Below are 20,234 nucleotides of genomic sequence, written 5' to 3'. Positions count from 1 at the left end.
AGATTTCAGAAGCAGTTTTTTTCTTTTCTTTTTTGGTAACCTTCAGAAGCAGATTATAAAATGCATGCAATTGGGTAAAACGCAACCATATTTGAATTTATTTTTTTTTTTGGTAAAGAACCATATTTGATTTCGTTTATACAAACTTTTGTAATTGGGTTTATTAATATGGATTTCATGTGTTTTATTTCTTCTCGAATTTTTCTTAGTTGTTCGTTGGCATTTGGACATCGTAGCAAATCTTATCCAAATATATACTTTTCGTTTTTTATTTTTTTTCTTTATTTTTTTTTTCCATTTTTTGTAAAAAAATATATATTATTTTCCGCTCTACTGTTTATGAGAGAAAAATGCTTTTGAACATGTTTAATCACTATAAGACAATGTCGAGTATCAAAATCTATGTTTTGAGTCTTTTGACATCCATCAACATCAAAGTTCAAAGGTAAACATATACTTATTGTATTTAAAGTAGTGCGATTTAAATGCAGTCACAATTGAATATGAGTTTACTTTTCTAAATGAGCTATGAATTAAGTTATCATCGTGATTCGTCGCTTATTAAATCTAATTTTAGGAATTGTAAGGTCTTCATGCTATTCGATCATTTAGCCTATTTCTTCTCATTGGCTAGTGAAGCTTCTGCCCCTAAACTAATCTTTTTGATAGTTTCCTTAATGCATGTTATTACCAAAAATAATAATACACCACGGCATGAAAGTCTAATCATCCTACCTTTAAAAAAAAAAAGGGTCTAATCATAAAACATTTATACAGGTTAGGAGGACTGCAATTAAACCAATATGATTTTCTCTTATCTATGTCTACCCAATAAATAAATAAATAAATAAATAAAAATAAGATACAATAGTTAAAATAAAACCTAAAGGTTGGTTTAGTTGGCAAGAGATCAAGAACAAAGTCTCGCTACTTACTGAATTAAATTATATATAAAAACTACCTAAATGATGTAATGGAATTGCATATTTATCTGTATAGAAAAGAGCAAGATGGTAAAAATTTGTAGGTCTACGTATACAAGCTCTGCACAATACCACGGTTAGGGCATCCAATGACTAGATATGCACGGATGCATGCCCTGCCCGAATGCAAAGGATTTAGATCTGTTTTGCACGCATAAAATCTAGCTCATTCTACGCCCCTTCACCTACAGCCAAACTTGGTCAGATCCTTACTCAAAAATGAAAAAGTCTATTCTACCCTGCCATTAGAACTGGACTGGCTGGGCCAAAATAACCTCGATCCAAACCTGGTTAAATATTGGACTGGACTTGTCAAAGCCCAGGGTTTCACTTGCCGGCCCATGGCGCAAGCCCATGTGTAAGAATGAAGTGTAGACTCTGTAGACCACTGGAGTGGGCTTTGGGTATCGTCATCGGTTCCTCCTATATAAACAACGGCTTCCGGCCGAGCTAGTATGCTCACTGTTCGTTCTTTCTCAGAAAAACCCTAGAGCTCTCCAAGAGATCGTCATGGGGAGAAGTAAGTAGCTTTCTTCATTTACATTTCTAATTGGTGCTGGGATCATTTCGTATTTTGCTTATAATTGATTTATATGTTTGGTCGTTCTTCTAGTGATTTAATATCTGGTGGTCGCTTAGTTGGAGAGAAATGTGTGCTTAGGGGCATTTGGATGCAAAGACGTATGGTTAGATCCGTTATTTGCCTGCTCTGGGTTTATCGATTTTTCTTTCTGTATAGATTAAGCTCGATTTCAAATCTGTGCTCATTTATTTTAACGTGTTTCTGGACTTTGTACCTTGTTGATGGTAGGGTTCACTCATCACTCTACAAACCCACCCCAAAAAAAGAAAAAAAAAAAAAAAGGGTGCTCTGCAGGTTTTGAATTCGATAATATCGTCTCACTAATAATTTATGGGGTTCTGGGGCAGACTTCTAGGTTTATTGCCTGTATAAAAGAGTAGAAACTTTTTAAGGGAATGGTGTTTGCATTTCTCATGTGAAATTTTGCCGAGAAAGCTGTAATTAGCAGAGATTATGATTTCTATTGCACACCTATGGATCACTATGGGTCTCTATAATTGATTGACTTAATACGGGTCTCCTTTGGGGTAGTGGTTGATTAGATGATCACGAATGTGGAATTTACTATTTTTTAAGTGTTGGAGACTTGGAGTGGATGCCTTAATGGTATGGTTAAGTAAAATTAAATGCAGAATGTGGATGACTGTGATGATGAGGCTTGGATTTAGATCTAGTACCATTTATAGGTTATTATTTATATTATACGGGCACATCAGTTGCTCTGATGCTGAAATTGTGACTTTCGAATTTATAACATGGACATGTTCCACTGTCTGTTAGCTGCCTTATCACGTTGTCATGAAAATTTCTGATTCTATTTGTTCTTCTTAATTTGTTGTTGTACATGCCTTTTTCTAAGTAGTGTTTTGGTAGGGTATTACCTTTGTATATGTATGGGAGCTTAATTTGGTATTTTGCTTCTTCATGATCATGAATGATTTATGGCTAACAAAATTAATCTTATAAATGCAGGACCTGCAAGGTGCTACAGGCAGATCAAGAACAAGCCATATCCCAAATCAAGGTATTGCCGTGGTGTCCCCGACCCAAAGATTAGGATCTATGATGTTGGAATGAAGAGGAAAGGTGTGGATGAGTTTCCATTCTGTGTCCACTTGGTGAGTTGGGAAAAGGAGAATGTCTCAAGTGAAGCTCTTGAGGCTGCTCGTATTGCTTGCAACAAATACATGACGAAGTTTGCTGGGAAAGATGCTTTCCATTTGAGGGTCAGGGTGCATCCTTTCCATGTATTGCGCATTAACAAGATGCTTTCGTGTGCTGGAGCTGATAGGCTTCAAACTGGAATGAGGGGTGCTTTTGGCAAACCACAAGGCACTTGTGCAAGAGTGAGCATTGGTCAGGTCCTCCTATCTGTTCGCTGCAAGGATACCAACAGCAATCATGCCCAGGAGGCTCTCCGTCGTGCCAAGTTCAAGTTCCCTGGTCGCCAAAAGATCATTGTCAGCAGGAAATGGTATGCATGTTTTGTGTTTCTACATTAATGTTTTATAAGCTATATAGATTATGACCAGTTCCATAAAGTCCCAGCCCTTTGTACTTGTGCAGAACATAAACATTTTTGTGTGTTAGATGTCACTGTCAAGAATTCCTGTTTAGGGTCCAACATGTTGATGTTTCTGCCTTCTTACATCTCATTCTTTAGAAAATGCATGCTCACCTAAATAATCCTTGTGAAAAATAGAAACTCAGGGATCAAAGAAATAAGTAGAAATAAGCGCTTATCTTTCGTTCCCTTATTGGGCATAGCCTTTTCTCCGTTAGGCTCCAAAATTCTGTTAAGCATTCAAGATAAGTGAAACCCAAATGTCCCTTGGATTGTCACTTGCATGAAACAAGTTCAGTTTTTAAAGTAGATCATTCTGTGCTCAGCCTTCCTTGCTGGCTGGCTACCTTGATCATTTATTTTGTCATTTGTGGCGAGGGACCTTATTGAGGAGCCCCATCAAATTGTATGTTATTGAGTTTGAGCCATATGCTCTGTATTAGATGAGTGGGAGGGGTTATTTCTCCAACACCATGCTGATAATGGCTTAAAGAAATCTATATGCATCACTGATGATGATGATGTTGTTAAATGTATACGAGGACTTCATCCAACCCTTGCCCTGAAATTTTTTAAAAACTTTATGATTGATTCAACTCCAGCTTATTTCTGTATTGGCATTTTTTGGGAATGATTTGCAAAGACTTTATGTTGGTTTGCAAAGACTTGTGATGAGTTGTCGTCGACCATTTCATATTTTATTTATAGCTTCCCAATAAATTAAAGGATAGAATTCTGAGTTGTTGCACTTGTTCTCCTTGCTCCATTGACAGGGGATTTACTAAGTTCAACCGTACTGATTATCTGAGGTGGAAGGCAGAGAACAAAATTATGCCAGATGGTGTCAACGCTAAGGTCAGTTTTCTACTTATAAGACTCATTATTTCTTATATAATTTTGAATCTTATAAACGCTGGTGATGTGTCCTGTCTTGTCCTGTCCTGTCTAGAACTTTTGTTCATGGTGAATGCTATATTTAGTTGCTTTCTATTTGAACTGAACAGTATTTTCTTTTATGATGCTTCTTCTGTGCAGCTTCTTGGTTGCCATGGACGTTTGACGAATCGCCAACCTGGGAGAGCATTTTTGGAATCCGCTGTTTGAAATATTAATTCTCATTCAAGAAAGAGCCTATCGAATCAATTTTTGTTTCTCGTAGTAGTTGGTAGCTATTGCTTTTGTAGTCGTGGATTTTGAAGGAGAAGTTTGAATATCATCGTTGGTATTCGATATCTGCTTCGGTTTTGTTTGTTTACCGTGGTGTCGTGCTTCTGTTTTTCAGTCGAAAACCCCTATAGTCGTAGTAATTTTTTTTAAGAGTTCATGTATTATGTATAACACTTGAGCAGAATTTCTCTCAGAACCAGTGGATTTCAAGATACTCGATAGTTATGTAAATATGAAAATAGGAAAATGTTTTACCAAAAAAAAAAAAAAGGAGGAAAATGTTAGAAGATTTAGGGCGTATTTGGTGATGGATATGTTTTCTTGAAAGAAAAAATAAAAATAAAAATAATAAAGTATTTGTGAAATTAAAATGGGGATTCATATATAGCATATTCTTAATTTTCTACATGGTTCAGTTTCATGCTAGGATCTTAAAACATCTCTTATTATAAATAAGATAGAAACATTTCTTATTTAATAATAGTTGAGAATAACTTCTCTTAGCCTATTAAATGTAAAAATTCAATCCATCGAATAATATACAATTAAAATAGTTATATACTATTGGATTTTAAGAACTTAGGATTAAACAACAATAAAGAAGAAATTGTCAACTAATGAAGGATTATCTTTTGGAATCCAACTGATAAGGATGAGAATATCCTCAAATACAGCCTGGACCAAAAAAAAGAAAATTGAAAAAAAAAAAGAAGAAAAAATCCAAAATACCGCAAAGTAGATAGTCTTTTTTCACGTTACATATTTACATGTAGGGCATATTCTCGTCCCTTTTGTGGTGGTTGACAATTTTGTAATTAGAATTGGTATCAGTTACAATCAGCATCAATGGAGAGTGGAGGCCTGGAGGGAGACCAATAAATATGAATAACTAATCCGAAACCAGCACCTCAAGGCTCAATTCCCTTACCGGGTTGATATCGCCGGTTTGGGTCGGTATACGTACCGGCTCCACGATTTTCCCATTAGTTACCGATTTTCAGACGGTAATTTTCAAATCCACCCATTTTAAAGCAAAAACAAAAAGGGGTCTTTTTTCAATTATCACAGACGTTTCATCTCGAATCCATTTACACCCAAAACTCACGAATCCCTGTTTCGTAGCGTTTGCCAAAAGGTAATCCCACATTCCCATCCCCCCAAATCCCTGTTACTTTTGATGGAATTAGTTTTTCCGCCCCCAGTATTCCCAGAAAATCGGTTCTGCACCGGTTTTGATTTAACCTCTAGCTGAAGATCTCTTTATCAGTCAATGTCAGTCAGAGTCTTCTTCTTCATCGCTTCCCTTTTCGTTCTTCTTCTTCTTTCTCCCTCCATCAGAATTCAGAAGTCGAAGCTAACATTTCTCATTCTCCACTCTGGTCAAGAGGTATTTTGCCAGTTGAAATCACGTTTTGTTTGTCTATTTTTAGTTAGTTTTACCTCTTTCTCTGGTGACGATTTTGTTTTCTTTCTTTCTATGTATTTATATATTTTTTCTTCTTCTTGATAAAATAGGATAGGATTGGTTGATCCTTCTTTCGCTTTACCTTTTCGGTCTATGTCTCTGTTTGAGCATCCGCTGGTTTGGATTACAATTATTATTTAATAACATACGGGCATTGATTGATTATTGAAACTCAAACCGTTCGAATGTGGAATTAGGTTTGGATTCAAGTATCAGATTTTATCGGGCTACTTAAATAATTGTTGAATTTAGGGGGTTAGAAACTCGCAAAAAAGGGTTTTTTTTACCCCCATTCTCTGCTGATCTTTCTTTCTATCGAGGGTTTTCACAAAAACTCCAATTTTGTAATAGAAAACCTATGATGCTATTTTTCTGTGTAAGTTTTCCTCTTGAGTTGTTCCTTAATATTGCAACCGAGCCTGAAGTTCCTAAAACAATCAGTTTGATTTCGTGCAGCTTCGCAAGTCAGCCATGAACGAATATCTTTCCTGTCTAGGTCTTGTACAACAGCATTCTGCATGGAGGATGATATACAAGTTCTAGTTTATTTCTTGCAGTTAAGATCAGCCAAGTTATTGTCTGTTGGATCATTGCACTGGCCATGATGAGTGACTGATCAGATATTTCTGGGCTCTAAAATAAACAAGAGACGGATTACATGTGTTCATTGGAGTTTCATCAATAACGTTTTTGAGATTAAAGTTTCTTCATTCTGTGAGAGGAAATTATATTTAATTTTTTTGGTGACTTTTATACGAGCAACAATGGCTATGAGGTTCAGAAATATTCTGTTATTTTCAGTTGTTTTTATAGTGATGTACAGCTGCATCGTAGCAGAGCTGGAAATGGAAAATAGAGGAAGATTAAGGACTGCCCCTAATAGGAATTTGGGTAACACAGATAAAAATGGAATTGGTACAGTGACTACGAATGGGGGTTCAGAGCATGATTCTATTGAGTTAGATGAGGGGAAAACCGCGAATAGTAAAGTTCGGGTCATTACAGTTGCATGGATGACTCTGGTTATGGCTGCTGCTACTGGCCTAGGTGCAGTGCCATTCTTCTTTGTGGAGCTTGATCCACAATGGGCTGGAATATGCAACGGCATGGCTGCTGGGGTGATGTTAGCTGCAAGCTTTGACCTTGTGCAGGAAGGACAGGTCTATGGTAGTGGTAACTGGGTTGTGATAGGGGTTCTTTCAGGTGGCGTTTTCATATGGCTTTGTAAAAAGGTATTGACTAATGGGTCCAGTTCTTTCTTTCTTTCTTTCTTCCATACTAATTATGCATTCCTTTCCCAATAGTCTCAATCTTATGTGTGCTCTTTGGGTTTATATACATATGTGTTAACCCGTCCCGGTATAGCAATCTCATTTTCATATTGATTTGTCACTTGGCTAAAAGATTAGACCAATTCTATTTAAGATGCTATGCACAACTCATGAATTGCTTGCCTACTTATTCTATATAATATAATTAGTATAGGATTATGACAAGATCCAATATGTGTCGCATTGCTATAATCTCAGATTGGTTAAAACATTTTCTTATTATCGAAAGGAGGGTTACATTCTGGATATAAACTAATGGACTTGATCATCCAAAATTAGGTATTAACAATCTTACTTATACATAGACCTTCTAAACTCCTATTTCGACTCATGAATGGACTCATAATCACTCTAATGCACTCAAATAAGTGGTAAACTCAGAACAAAACTCTATCTAGCTATTAACAATTCTAATTTAACTCAAGCATTTAATGGAAATAGCAATCCTGTGCCCCGACATGACACGCATATTAGTCCCATACCATCAATAAACCCAAAACAGGAAGCCTATTTCCTATGGAACCCAACCATGGGCCAAAATAAAGTTTCTTGAGGCACAATTCTCCTAATTGGACAATCTTCACTGCACCAGGATACATCTTACAAATTGGTGCTTGTTCTTCCTCAGAACTACAGTGACTAGTTCTTTTTTGATTTTGAAGCAACTTAATGTATGAGATATGATTATTTTGTGCAAAGATTTTGCAATCAGCAGTGTCTTTGTAAACAGAAGATGCTGGAACTAGGCATTTTTCTGAACAAAATTGCTTTCAATTGATAACTAAGCTGAAGAACAACTCTTTTGGATGTGTCCATGTATTAACTCTATTAAGTCTCAGTTTTATGTGCCTACGTTCTTAATAGTTCTTATTGTTCTATAGGCTCATGATGATGCAACCAAGGTTTATAAAATATGTTCTATAGGCCCATGATGATGCAACCGAGGTTCAGAAAATATGTACTAAATAACATTGAAGTCCGTTATGTATCCGTTCAGTTTGAGTATGATACTTTCATGAGCAAGTTTGCCTTGGTATGATCAATAGTTGCTACTATGCTTCATTTTGTGCAGTTTCTTGAACAATATGGTGAAGTAAGCATGTTGGACATAAAGGGCGCAGATGCCAGTAAAGTTATTCTTATTATCGGTATAATGACACTTCATTCATTTGGAGAGGGATCTGGTGTTGGAGTCTCTTTTGCTGGTTCTAAAGGATTTTCTCAAGGTCTGTTGGTAACATTGGCCATTGCTGTCCACAATATCCCAGAAGGATTAGCTGTCAGCATGGTTCTTGCATCAAGGGGGGTTTCTCCACATAATGCCATGTTGTGGAGTGTGATTACATCATTACCCCAGGTAAGATCTGATGGTCTCTTATAGGTAAAAGGTGCTTTAAATTTACTATATTCCTCGTTATGTGTTGACTTATTCTGACACCATGTTGTTGCAATTCCTGTGTCTTCCTAGTTTGACTTCAAATTCTATTAAGATATTCAATTTTTTTTTACTGTTTTGCCATTAAGTCTTTGTCTTCAAGTGTTCTCTTGCAATAATGGGTCCATATGTTTCCAAACCATGAGGTTGCCATCAATTTGGCGATTCTTTTTATTCAATGATGGTGTCCAATGGTGAATTTCTTCAGCTACTCTGCTCCTATAGGAGGGAGACAGATCTGAAAGTTGACACCCTCACTGAACAGGTCGATACCCTAACTGCAGTTGTCAGTTCCTTCATACCATGATGAAATTAATGCACTTTGGTGGCTTTTGATTAAGGGAAGTCCCATGCAAATTTGGGGATTTCTCCAACTCCATCGCACAGGATTTTTACCATTGTACACCACCACTATCACCACTTGATACACAAACCACTTGACCATTATGGAGCTGATTGGCACAAAGCCAGACATCCTGATTTTTATAGGGATAACTGCCCAGAGTAGTACCTTGACCATATTCACAGTTTTGAAACAACTAGAACCTTAAAAGAGGTTCCTGCCTATTGATTCCAGTAGCACAATTGAGACAAGACAACACGACAGCTGGGAAGTATGTCAGCAAAGTCTACCATTTTGCCACTTGATCTGATTTTGAGAAGGGTGTAGAGGTCTTGGTGGTGTAGTTTTGTAGCTGTTTGCATCCACAAATCAGTGCTCACTTTCAGCCAGTGGATTGCTTCTTGTGAAGGACATGGTGATGTGAACAGGTTGACCCTGCTTGGCCGAAACCCTAAAGTGGGCCATCTAGGGCTGGCTGAACTCTCTGAGGGGGTATTTTGGTTGTTTTAGCCCTAAGTTAGTTGCTGGTTTATTTTTTAATTTGTTGAAGAGCTTCAGTCAATTTGGAAGTCCAGTCTAAGTTAAATAAGTATGCGTTTTGTAACGTTTTTGTTCTGAGAGACCAGTTCTTATGTAGAACCATTTTTTAATGTTTATGTGCTAAAAGACCGTCTTTTGCTTGAAAATGCGTGTTTGGTAAACTTGTTCTAAGGTTTCAATCTAGATCAATTTTATCACTTTTGTTTCTGTTCTTTTGGTAAAAACATCTTTTTGATGTTCTGCAAAAGGCGTTCTTTAGAACACTTTTCTGATCAGTCCGTTCTTAAAGAACAGAAGAACGAACCATTTTAACGAACACCTCTAACCCGTTATTCCATTCCTAAAGAATAGAAGAATGCCAAAAACGTTTTTTAAGAATGTTACCAAATGCGGCCTAAGAGTTCTTGAGTCTTAGGACTCTTCTTTAAAGATAAGATTCCCGAAAGTTTTTACTTACAAGAGAGTTCTTTTAAAGTCCAGGGGGAAACTATTTTCAAGGAGATTTTGTTAGATCTTTTATTATTTATGTAACGGTTGCTATTAATATGGTGGGTTCCTAATCTATTGAGGAATCCCTCTTAGAGTTAGGGTCTTTTAGTAAGCTATAAATAGCCTATTCTTCTTTGTATTGGGGAAGTCTGATTATTTGGATTAATGCAAGGAATTCGTCAAGGAGAATAGATTATCATAGGAGGTGATCTAAATGGTCATATTGAAAAAGATCAAAGAGGCTATGAGAGTGTACATGGAGGATATGGTTTTGGAGTGAGGAGTGAGGAAGGGATTTTAATTTTAGATTTTGTTGTTGCTTTTGATCTATCTATTGTAAATACTAACTTCAAAAAGAGAGAGGAACATTTAATTACCTTCAAAAGTGGACATCATAAAAGCCAAATAGATTTCTTCCTAACTAGAAGGACTGATAGATTGTTGTGCAAGGATTGCAAGGTGATACCAAGGGAAAGCTTAACTGCACAACATAGACTTGTGGTCTTGGATATGTGCCTAACCCCCAAAACTCATAAAAGGTGTAAGGTTAACTATCCCAGGATAAGATGGTGGAACTTGAAAGGAGAGTGCTTGAAATCCTTTGCTAATGAAGTAGTCAAACAAGGAAAGTGGGATTTTGAGGGGGACACTAATGCGATGTGGAATGAGATGGTTATGTGTATTAAGAAGGTGGCTAGAGATATCCTAGGTGAATAAAAGGAAACTGCATTCTTATAGAGAGACTTGGTGGTGGGATAGTAAGGTTCAAGCTGCCATTAGGAATTAGAAGGCTAGTTTTAAGATATGATGAAGAACTAAGGATATTGAGGATCTTCAAAGGTATAGGTTGGGTAGAAATGAAGCTAAGAAGATTACGGGAAAAGCAAGGGAGAAGAAGTATGGAGAGTTATACAATAAGTTGGGCACGAAGGAAGGGGAAAAATCTATTTGTAAGAAAGTTATAATTAGGGAAAGGAAGAGTAAATATCTTGACCACTTTAGATTTATTAAAAATGGAGATGGTAAAGTACTAGTATGTGATGAGGACATTAAGAAAAATGGGGAATATATTTCTTTAGTCTACTAAACGAGCATGCTTCAAGTACCTGTGATTCAAACAATTACACCATTCACCAAGGCACCAATTTTCAAACATATATGCGGAGAATTTCGATGTTTGAAGTAAAAGAAGCACTAAGGAGGATGAAACTAGACAAGACACAAGGTCCTGATGAAATCCAGTAGAAGTATGGAAGAGCTTAGGAACCCGTAAGCTAGTTTGGTTGACTAAGTTGTTTAATAGGATTATAAGCGCAGGGAAAATGCTAGATGAATGGAGGAGAAGCATCGTGGTTCCAATTTACAAAAATAAAGGAGATATTCAAAGTTGTAATAACTATAGGGGCATTAAACTGATGAGCCATACTATGAAATTATAGGAGAAAGTAATTGAAACCTGTTTGAGACACTTAACCACAATTACGGAAACCAATTTGGGTTTATGCCGGGAGGATCTACAACAAAAGCTATTTACTTAATTATGAGACTTATAGAAAGGTATAGAGAGTGTTGGAAAGACCTTCATATGGTTTTTATTGACCTAGAAAAAGCTTATGATAGAGTTCCATGAGCGTTAATTTGGCAAGTATTAGAGAAAAGAAGTGTTGCAAGTAAATATATAGTCATAGTTAAGGATATGTATGATGGCTCAGTGACAAGTGTAAGAACAGTGGGGGGACAAAGTATGAATTCCCAATTACAGTTGGGTTACATCAATGATCAACTTTAAGCCCATATTTATTTGCACTTGTAATGGATGAATTAACCAGAGACATTCAAGACGAGGTCCTTTTGTATATATTTTTTGCTGATGATATTGTGTTAATAGATGAGACTCAAGTGAGGATTAATGCCAAGTTAGAATCATGGAGAACAACTTTGGAATCAAGAGACTTTAAATTAAGTAGAACGAAGACAGAATATCTAGTTTGTAACTTTAGTCATGATCGAGCAAACAATGAGGTGGTGAAACTTGACAATAAGGAGGTTCCTCAAAGTGATTTTTTAGGTACCTAGGTTCAATCATAAATAAAATAGATGATATAGAGGATGGTGTTTCCCAAAGAATTAAAATAGGGTGGATGAAGTGAAGATGTGCGTCCGAGGTCTTGTGTGATCGGCGTATTCCATTAAAGCTTAAAGGAAAATTCTGTAGGACCATCGTTCGACGAGCTATGATGTATGCTGTAGAGTGTTGGGCTATTAAAAAGAATTATATAGATAAACTTAGTGTAGCACAAATGAGGATGTTAAGATGGATGAGTGACAAAACTAGAAAGGATAAGATAAGGATTGATCATATATTCATATTAGAGTTAGTCTGGGAGTTGCTCCTATAAGTGATAAGCTTCGAAAAAGTCGTTTGAGGTGATACAGTCATGTTCAACGGAGACTTATAAATGCCCCTACGGAGAACTGATATAATCCAGATTGAAGGAACTAGAGAGTTAGGGGTAGACCTAAAATACTTTAAGAGAAGTGGTGAGAACGGATATGCATAGCTTAGGCCTTGTATCTAGCATGGCCTCAAGCATAACTGATTGGAAGGCAAGAATCCATGTAGTCGACCCCATTTAGTTGGAACAAGGCTTATTGTTGTTGTTGTTGTTGTAGTTATTGAGGATTTTGGTTCCTATCTGAGGGGGCCACAACAGATTTTTAATTAAGTTTTTCTTTAGATCAGCACCGTTCTTCAAGTCAAGCATTCAAGCACTCTTTTCAAGAACTACGGCAGCCTACAAGTACAGCAGCCCCCATCCCCTTCCTTCCCGTCCTACACCCATCGCACCCCTTCCCCAGCCCCTCCCTTACCTGCGCAAGATCATAAACCCCCACCCCCCACCCAGCTGTTGCACCCATGGGAGATTGGGAGCAGCTCCCCCAACCCTTGACAGCCCTTAGTTCCCTCACCCAGCCCCCGCAATCATTCCCGGTCACTCCCCCCACCCCTTCCTCACTCTATTGTCCCATCTTTCCCTCTCTTCTCTTTGTTGTACCCTTCCCTCCCCTTCGTTCTTCCTTACGGCAGAATTAAAATAAAAAAAAAAAAAAAAAAAAAAAAAAAAAAAAAAAAAAAGGAAGATCAAGGAAGAAATAGAAGAGATCCATGCTTTCAAATTTCAACCCTTATCATCATAAGATCCCTTCTCAAACCCAATTCTATTTTGAACCCCTAATTCCCTTTCATCCCATTTGATTCCCTATTATTAAATTGCCATCCCATTTAGGTGTTGAGCTGTCCCATATAATTTAGATTGATCCTTTTCGTCCCACATCTTTTCCCTATCAACCCATTTCCCTTTAAAGATATTCCAACAACTTTCTTGGATATCTATAGGCATCCCATTATATTTTAAAATTATTTGCTGGAAGATTCTAGGCAATTTTAGGGAAGTCTTCCAAGAAAACCTAACCCAAAAATTGGTTTTACTGTTTTACATCGTGTGGTTTTAGTTGTTGGTATTCCATCACTTGTATGGGGTGATATGTATTGGTTTTGCACCTTGCTGATACTGATACCAGGCTGATACTATATCAGTTGCACACTAAGGACAAGGACTATTAAAGTCAAAAGGTCCAAATTTGAAGGAATACTAAGGTCAAATCCATCTGATACCCACCGATACCAAAGTTGATAGGGTATTGGTTTCTGTGTTGTCAATAACTGTTCCGGTACTGTAATTTTAGGCGGATGAAAGTCTGAAGAGGCCTTACTCTCAGAGGTTTTCCACCAATACGTATCCCATAGATGATAACTCTCACCAATTAGTAGTCTTCGCAGGAGATGTTAATTTCAGTTAATCATTGATTAATGGTTCTCCTATGGTACCTACGCTACTGGTTCTTGTGGTAACTTGCCTCTATAGCTATCGCCTTTGGATTTTTCTGAGATGTGACACAATCCCTGCTTGGCATCAAACCCGATGCATCATCCAACATCAAGATGTCTAGAAGATGGAAGAAGTAGCTTTGATCTGATGTGCTTTATTATTATTGTAGTGAAACTTTTATTTTTGTAAGTGATGTATTTGCTAATTATATGCAGAAGTTCTTTATTGTTTTTAAGTAAAGGGAACTTGAATATCAATTTTACCCAGATCAACTTTTTGAAATTAGAACTAAAAGAAGGATTTTAAACATTCACACTAATTGCTGCATTTTTTATGTGATGTCCTAGTTTCCTTGGACAGCCCTAAGCAACCTCCAACCACTTAGCTTTTCTGTGACTACTTTTATGACATGGTGTAAGTTCCATTACAGTTTGCAGTAATGGAGAATGTTCATCTTGATTTTCTATGTAATGAATAGGCTCTGAAGGAAGAAGTTCAAACCTTAAAATTCTGGAGTTATAGATTTACATTGCAGGACAATATTAGGTTGCTTTGGAAATTTTGGTGGAGGTTCAGTAATGAAATTATGCTCTCTGAAAAAGGTATATGGATTTCAGAGTGATGGAAGGGATTTTGAGAGATGTCATTTTCAGGGATGGGAATAGCTTAGGCTTTTGATAATGTTAGATTATATGTGTTTTATGATGTTTTTGGAGGATAGTGTGAGCACGGTTATCTTGAATGATTTGGGTGGACTATCAAGAGTGGAGGTATTCATACTGATGTAGTTCTTAAAGTTGAAGCCTGCTGGCTGCTGGAACTCTCAACATTCAATGGTCTATATCTTCCTTTACCAATTTTTTATTGCCTTTATCCTAGGAATTGCAAGTGATTGTGGGCCTTTAGATAGCTAATATTCATATGGTATGAGAATTAAAGATAAAAAGGAAAAAAGGAAAGAAGTTGCATGATTCTCCAAGTTGTTGTACTTTCTTTGTTGTGTGAAACCTTTGTGTTGAATGGATTGGCATGTAAAGGATCTACTGATACAAAGAACCAATATTATTTGTCTAGCTATTGTCTAGCTACATGCTTCTTTTCTTGAAAGTATTTTTGTGTGGAATGCTGTATAATGAATTTCAGGAAGAAAAGATCGATAGCATAACAAAATTTTAGCATACTATAGGTGGTGGTTGGAAAAGTAAGTATGATATTTCTTTAGCCGTCTTATTTTCCCCGTTAAATATAAAAAACTTGTTGAGAAAAGAGTTCTGTATATTTAATATTTGAATAACAGGATCTTTGTTCCTATTTGCTTAGAAGTTTCCTTGTCTTTTGTTTACAACTTCACAACATTTATATCGAACCATGTGTAGCCCAAAAGTTTCTGGACATTTACAAATAGCACACAGTTTTATGATGTGTCTTGCCACAATTTATTCTTTCTATTTTTAGTTCCACATGCATTCTAGTGATCTGAAGGATTAGGTTTTAATGTTTTCCTTGTACTTCGTGTTTAGTTCATGACTCCCTGAACTTTTTAGTCTGACGACTTTCATTGCTGCAGCCCATTGTTGCTGTCCCCTCCTTCATATGTGCTGATTCATTCAACTTGTTCCTGCCTTTCTGTACGGGCTTTGCTGCTGGGTGTATGATATGGATGGTCATTGCAGAGGTCCTACCTGATGGATTCAAGGTAATGTTCCTGATCTCTATGTTTTCCGGTAGTATGTTCCTGGTCTCATCCATGCATTCATCTGAGTCCTGGACTTTCGGGCTTTTGGGCAGTAAGCTTGCAAAAAGACTACAGTTCATTCCACATTACCCCATACACCTTAGAAGAGAGCTATCTGGATATGTTTTGGTGTTCATGTGTAGTCAATTGATCAACAATTAGTTGATTTTTAATAAAAACCAGAAACACATTTCTGATCACTGTTTCAGAACTTCTGGACTCAAACTATGTCAAATTCTGAAGCGACAACTTAGGAACATTGTTTTGTTATACAACAGATGAAATTCAAGGTATGCCCTGGATGTTGTGGAATGAGGATCTTTTTTCTGTGACTACACCTAGCATACATGAAGTGTCTTTTAGTATGACTATTCTGTTAATCAGTTTTATTCTCTCCAAAGGTTTGAGAACCGACATGTATTTTCAGCATTTATGCCCCTCTCTACAGCAAACTAGTTTTTATGAACTGAACTACCTCGGGAGGCCCAAATATATAAATCGTCAAGTTTTTATTAATGCTAAACTAGTAAACTGTAACATCACATCTATCGTGTAGTTGCTTAAGGAACTTATTTGTTGATAAACACCTTATTAAAGTTGGCACACCTTATTAAAGTTCGCTTATTATCTTGTTAATCGCCTGTAGATATTTTTTTTTCTCTCACACAAATAGCAACCTCAAGACAATATCAACTGAACCCTCCTTTTCTGCGACCATGAACTTGTATCAAGCACAAACCTAAATTTTGCTGACTAGACACTTGCACAAGGAATAATGTGATGTTAGTTTCCTCTACTTTTCTTCCCCCCCCCCCCTTTTTTTTTCTTCTTCTCTTATTCTTAATATTTCTTTGTTTCTCCCCAGGAAGCTTCTCCTTCCCAGGTTGCTTCAGCAGCCACTCTTTCTGTCGCATTTATGGAAGCTCTTGGTGCTGTACTCGAAAGTTTTAGCCATGGCTACAGGTTTGTTTTCTTTCTTAGTTCCTGTTCATTGTAGTATTATCAATGTCCACAAAGACTGGGGGAGTCCTTTTCATCTTCATGTTTGTGACATGAGGATCTAGTTGCTTATATGGCAACCTTACAAACAACACCATGATGAATGGATATATAGCAGTCTTGCAGGTTGTGCATGATCTATGTTGTGTCCTGCATTTTTATTAACTTGGACTTTTTCATTTGGTCTGTGTCGCAGCTCAGAGGATGCTTCTGGCTTCCTTGTTTCCCTACTTTTTGGGCTTGGGCCACTGCTTGGTGGTGTCATTCTTGTTGCTTTTACTCTTGCCTTTAGTCTACCGCATGCTCTCCTCATGGGTGTAGCTTCTGGAACTGCCTTTGTGCTCGCTGCATGGAGACCACTACAGCTACTTGCCTCCTTGAAAATGGGTTTCTTTCCCTTATTATTGCTGCTTGTGCTAGGTTCTTCACTTTTCCAAATATCAACTTCCAGCATCCTGAAACTTGCAAGCCGCAAAAAGACTTCGGTTGACAACTTGTCAGCTGCATCAGGGTTCTCTATAAGTGCCCTGACCTTACAGTCATTCTTGGCATGTGGGGCTGTTGCCTTGCATGCTTTGACTGAGGGGCTTGCACTTGGAGTGGCTGCACCAAAAGCTTATGGACTTGGTCGGCACATTATCCTTCCAGTTGCTCTGCATGGCCTACCTCGGGGTGCTGCTGTTGCTAGCTGCATCTATGGAGCTACTGATAGCTGGCGAGCCGCTCTAGCAGCTGCTGCCCTTACTGGATTTGCAGGGCCAGTGTCTGCGATCGGAGCAATACTTGCAGGAATTGATTATAGCTGGCTTGATCATTGGATGGTCATTGCATGTGGAGTATTGATCCCAAGTTTTGGAAGCATTTTGCGTCGCACATTTAGGTTGGATGGTCGAAGGAGTGGTTATGGTGTAGTGATGGGCCTGGCTATTGCCAGTATGTGTCTAATGTTCACCAGGTTGGTTTGCATACATACCCCTTACTGCAACTCTGCCCCGGAGGCTGTCAAATAAAACTGAGAGTTCCCAGGGTAACCGGGAAAGAAAAAAAAGTTGTTTGAAGTTCGAAAAATGAATACTAAATGAGAGAGTAGGTTTTACATTGTAGTAGCAGCTTTCTTTTGATTTTTTTTCCCTTCTCCTTTCCTGCAGTGTATAGATCCAATTGAGTTGAAATATTGTTACGGGAGGAAAAACAGTCCCAGTGCAGCTAACTGAGGTATAAATTGTAAAGAAGGATTTATGTTTGCCATACTCACTATTGTGAGGGTGTCAGTGAATGTTAGAAACTTAGAATCAGCATTTTTATGAAGGACGGAATAATAAGTGTTTTTTACCCGAAAATAAAAAAAGAAAAAAGGGAATATTTAAGTATCAGTGCAGCCCGCAAATCAGTCTTCTATGCATGCAGTAGAGGTCTGTGTCTTATTTACACCCCTCCATTACACATAAGAGGGAAGGATTACCTCTAAATTCTGATCAGATAAATCAGAGATGGGTTGTGTCTGAGTTTTTCTGTTAATGTGTGGTGGAAGGATAGGAATTACAGACCTCTCTACCAATCCAAACTCGAGTTCTGATCCTCTACTTTCATGATTCTCATGTCTTCAAAATTTCCTCACAGTTCACTTGACATGAAAATTTTGGAGGCATGGAGGTATGTGGTTAGAGGATCTGAATTATCCAAACTCTTGCATTGTGGCCCCTTTCGGTGGAACTGTATTGTTTGACCTGTAATCAACCCTTGGTTGAAAAAAGACTTTTTAAGTGTCATTTTCTTACTTCTTATTCTTTCAAATTAGATTGATCAAATTGTACTGGCACCTTAAAATGTAGGCTTTAAAGCACTAAGACCCTACTTTATGTTTGAAAAAATAGACACTCCAATTCATTAAACACATTAGTCCAATTTGTAGTGAAATAGTTTATTTACTGTTTATTTTAATTTTAATTCAAAAAATGCCCTTACCAAAAATCTGAGGAGAGAAAAAAAAAAAAAAAAATTCTAAAAACATCAAATAACCTTCTTGGGTGGAAGAATGTCCTTTTTCCTTTTTAGTAAATGAGAATAAAATTTTTTGAATGGGTATAATAGTCTCTACAATAATATAACTAACCATTCTAACAAAATTGGACCCTTGTGTTTTTCAAATATAAAGTGGGTATCAGTGCTTTAAAGCCTCCATTTTGAAGTGTCGAAGTTTAATAATCCAAACCATACGTGAAATATGCATTTCTCTCTATTTAGTAGGCTTGATTCCCAAAACCCTCACTAAGACATGGAATTTCACCAACACCTAATGTGGTACTATAGTGTGATAAATAGATTATGGTGTTGGATTACATATTTCTTTTGTAACTTGAATATTATGGGGGGACTAAACAAGTACCACAGACTTCTACCAACAAAGGAAACAAAGAACAAAGTACCATTAAAAAACTTTTATGGTTCCCCAACTCCCTAGAATCGGCTTTCAAAAACTGCACAATTTTGATTAAGAACCAAAGTTTTGTAAACAGTATACAATTGATTATTCAAAAACAAAACTCAATTAAAATAAACAAAATAAAAAATAAAAGTCACGAATTAATGATGAAATTTTATTATGTCCTTGAGTCAATACCTGATTTTCCATTGTCCCTCTATTCCAGCTTACAAACTACTTAAAATGTTGAATGGATTTGATGATATAAGAGAAAATAACAAATCTATTGGTCTTGGTCGAAATTTCCAGCTATTGTTCTGATGTCATAGTCAAAGATTCGGACACTCATAAACTCACATAGAGATTGTTTTGCTTTCAATTTTCTAGCTAAGATGAAGTCTAATTCAGTTTTCACTAACTTCTTCATTCTTAATTAAGAGTTTCTCTAATCTTAATAAATTGTATGTTACGCAATTTTCATTCTATTATAAATTATAAAATTTTAAGGACATGAAAACATAGAAGATTAGACCCAAGGAGGGCAAATGGTAGAAAATACATTCCTCTGGAGAAACCTTGTTCACTTCTTGACTCGCACTGAATTTTCTTAGGAGGAAACTCCTTCGTTGGGCAAAGAAATAAATTTGGCCTTTTAGAGTTTATGCTTATGAAAAGAAAAAATAGACACAATTAAGGAAGGTAAACAAGACAAGAATATCTGGAGAGCACTCCAATGCACTCGTTGGCTGCCTTTGAATTTTCATACGAGAAATCAACCTTCCACAGGAGGTGTGTTATAAAGAGTCATTTCAGGCTGAATTTGTCTGTAGCATGGAAGTCAATACAATAGCACTGCTAGAATTTGGTGATCCTCCAAATAAGAGAGATATGTCCAGCTGCTTCTTTCAACTTTATGGCCTAATGCAATGACATAAATCTTGTCAAACAAACATTTATCTGTAATATTACTTTGGATTTTAAATAAAGGAATCCTACTACATAACAAACAGAAGGACTGCCTCCATGTACAAGGCAAAGGTGAGGAGATCCGATCCTTGGTCTCCACAGTCATGGCTATAACCTTCCAAGGAACCAATATAGGCTTAGCAAGCAGGCTACTGAAGCATTGGTTAATACAAAAAGAGAACATTCAGAGACTCAGGTTGTCCCTGTAGGTGGTAAGTTGTGGTAAACGCATGAAATGGTTCGAGTGTTTACAGCGAAGGTCATCAATACACAAATAAGGAGTCACGTGATATACACAATGGACAAAACAGAACAAAAAAAC

General features: G+C 37.0%; 2 protein-coding genes across 3 annotated transcripts; both read left to right on the top strand.

Annotated features, from left to right (window-relative positions):
- The first annotated feature begins 1,438 nt into the window (after positions 1 to 1,438).
- LOC149026528 (large ribosomal subunit protein uL16-like) lies at positions 1,439 to 4,651 on the top strand. Its single transcript, XM_089153939.1, has 4 exons — positions 1,439 to 1,503; positions 2,539 to 3,040; positions 3,904 to 3,985; positions 4,166 to 4,651. The coding sequence occupies exons 1-4, from the start codon at positions 1,494 to 1,496 to the stop codon at positions 4,232 to 4,234; spliced, it is 663 nt and encodes a 220-aa protein (XP_089010065.1). The 5' UTR covers positions 1,439 to 1,493; the 3' UTR covers positions 4,235 to 4,651.
- A 462-nt stretch (positions 4,652 to 5,113) lies between these two features.
- LOC149026527 (ZIP metal ion transporter family) lies at positions 5,114 to 18,353 on the top strand. Of its 2 annotated transcripts, none has more exons than XM_089153933.1 (6): positions 5,114 to 5,432; positions 6,219 to 6,994; positions 8,166 to 8,450; positions 15,358 to 15,486; positions 16,391 to 16,488; positions 16,721 to 18,353. In XM_089153933.1, the coding sequence occupies exons 2-6, from the start codon at positions 6,527 to 6,529 to the stop codon at positions 17,532 to 17,534; spliced, it is 1,794 nt and encodes a 597-aa protein (XP_089010059.1). In that variant the 5' UTR covers positions 5,114 to 5,432; positions 6,219 to 6,526; the 3' UTR covers positions 17,535 to 18,353. The 2 variants fall into 2 exon arrangements, with proteins under 2 accessions (XP_089010059.1, XP_089010057.1); XM_089153931.1 differs by having other exon boundaries at positions 5,120 to 5,684.
- Positions 18,354 to 20,234: the final 1,881 nt, after the last annotated feature.

The sequence above is a fragment of the Hakea prostrata genome, chromosome 1 (assembly GCF_041222555.1).
Source record: "Hakea prostrata isolate BN-2017 chromosome 1, UWA_Hpros_2, whole genome shotgun sequence".
Taxonomy (NCBI): Eukaryota; Viridiplantae; Streptophyta; class Magnoliopsida; order Proteales; family Proteaceae; genus Hakea; species Hakea prostrata.
This window is presented reverse-complemented; position numbering and strand designations above follow the sequence as displayed.

Coding starts and splice junctions, on each gene's coding strand:
- LOC149026528 (XM_089153939.1), top strand. Junction 3,041..3,903: donor ATCATTGTCAGCAGGAAATG/GTATGCATGTTT, acceptor CTCCATTGACAG/GGGATTTACTAAGTTCAACC. Junction 3,986..4,165: donor CAGATGGTGTCAACGCTAAG/GTCAGTTTTCTA, acceptor TCTTCTGTGCAG/CTTCTTGGTTGCCATGGACG.
- LOC149026527 (XM_089153933.1), top strand. CDS start 6,527: ATGGCTATGAGGTTCAGAAATATTCTGTTATTTTCAGTTGTTTTTATA. Junction 8,451..15,357: donor TGATTACATCATTACCCCAG/GTAAGATCTGAT, acceptor TCATTGCTGCAG/CCCATTGTTGCTGTCCCCTC. Junction 15,487..16,390: donor TCCTACCTGATGGATTCAAG/GTAATGTTCCTG, acceptor GTTTCTCCCCAG/GAAGCTTCTCCTTCCCAGGT.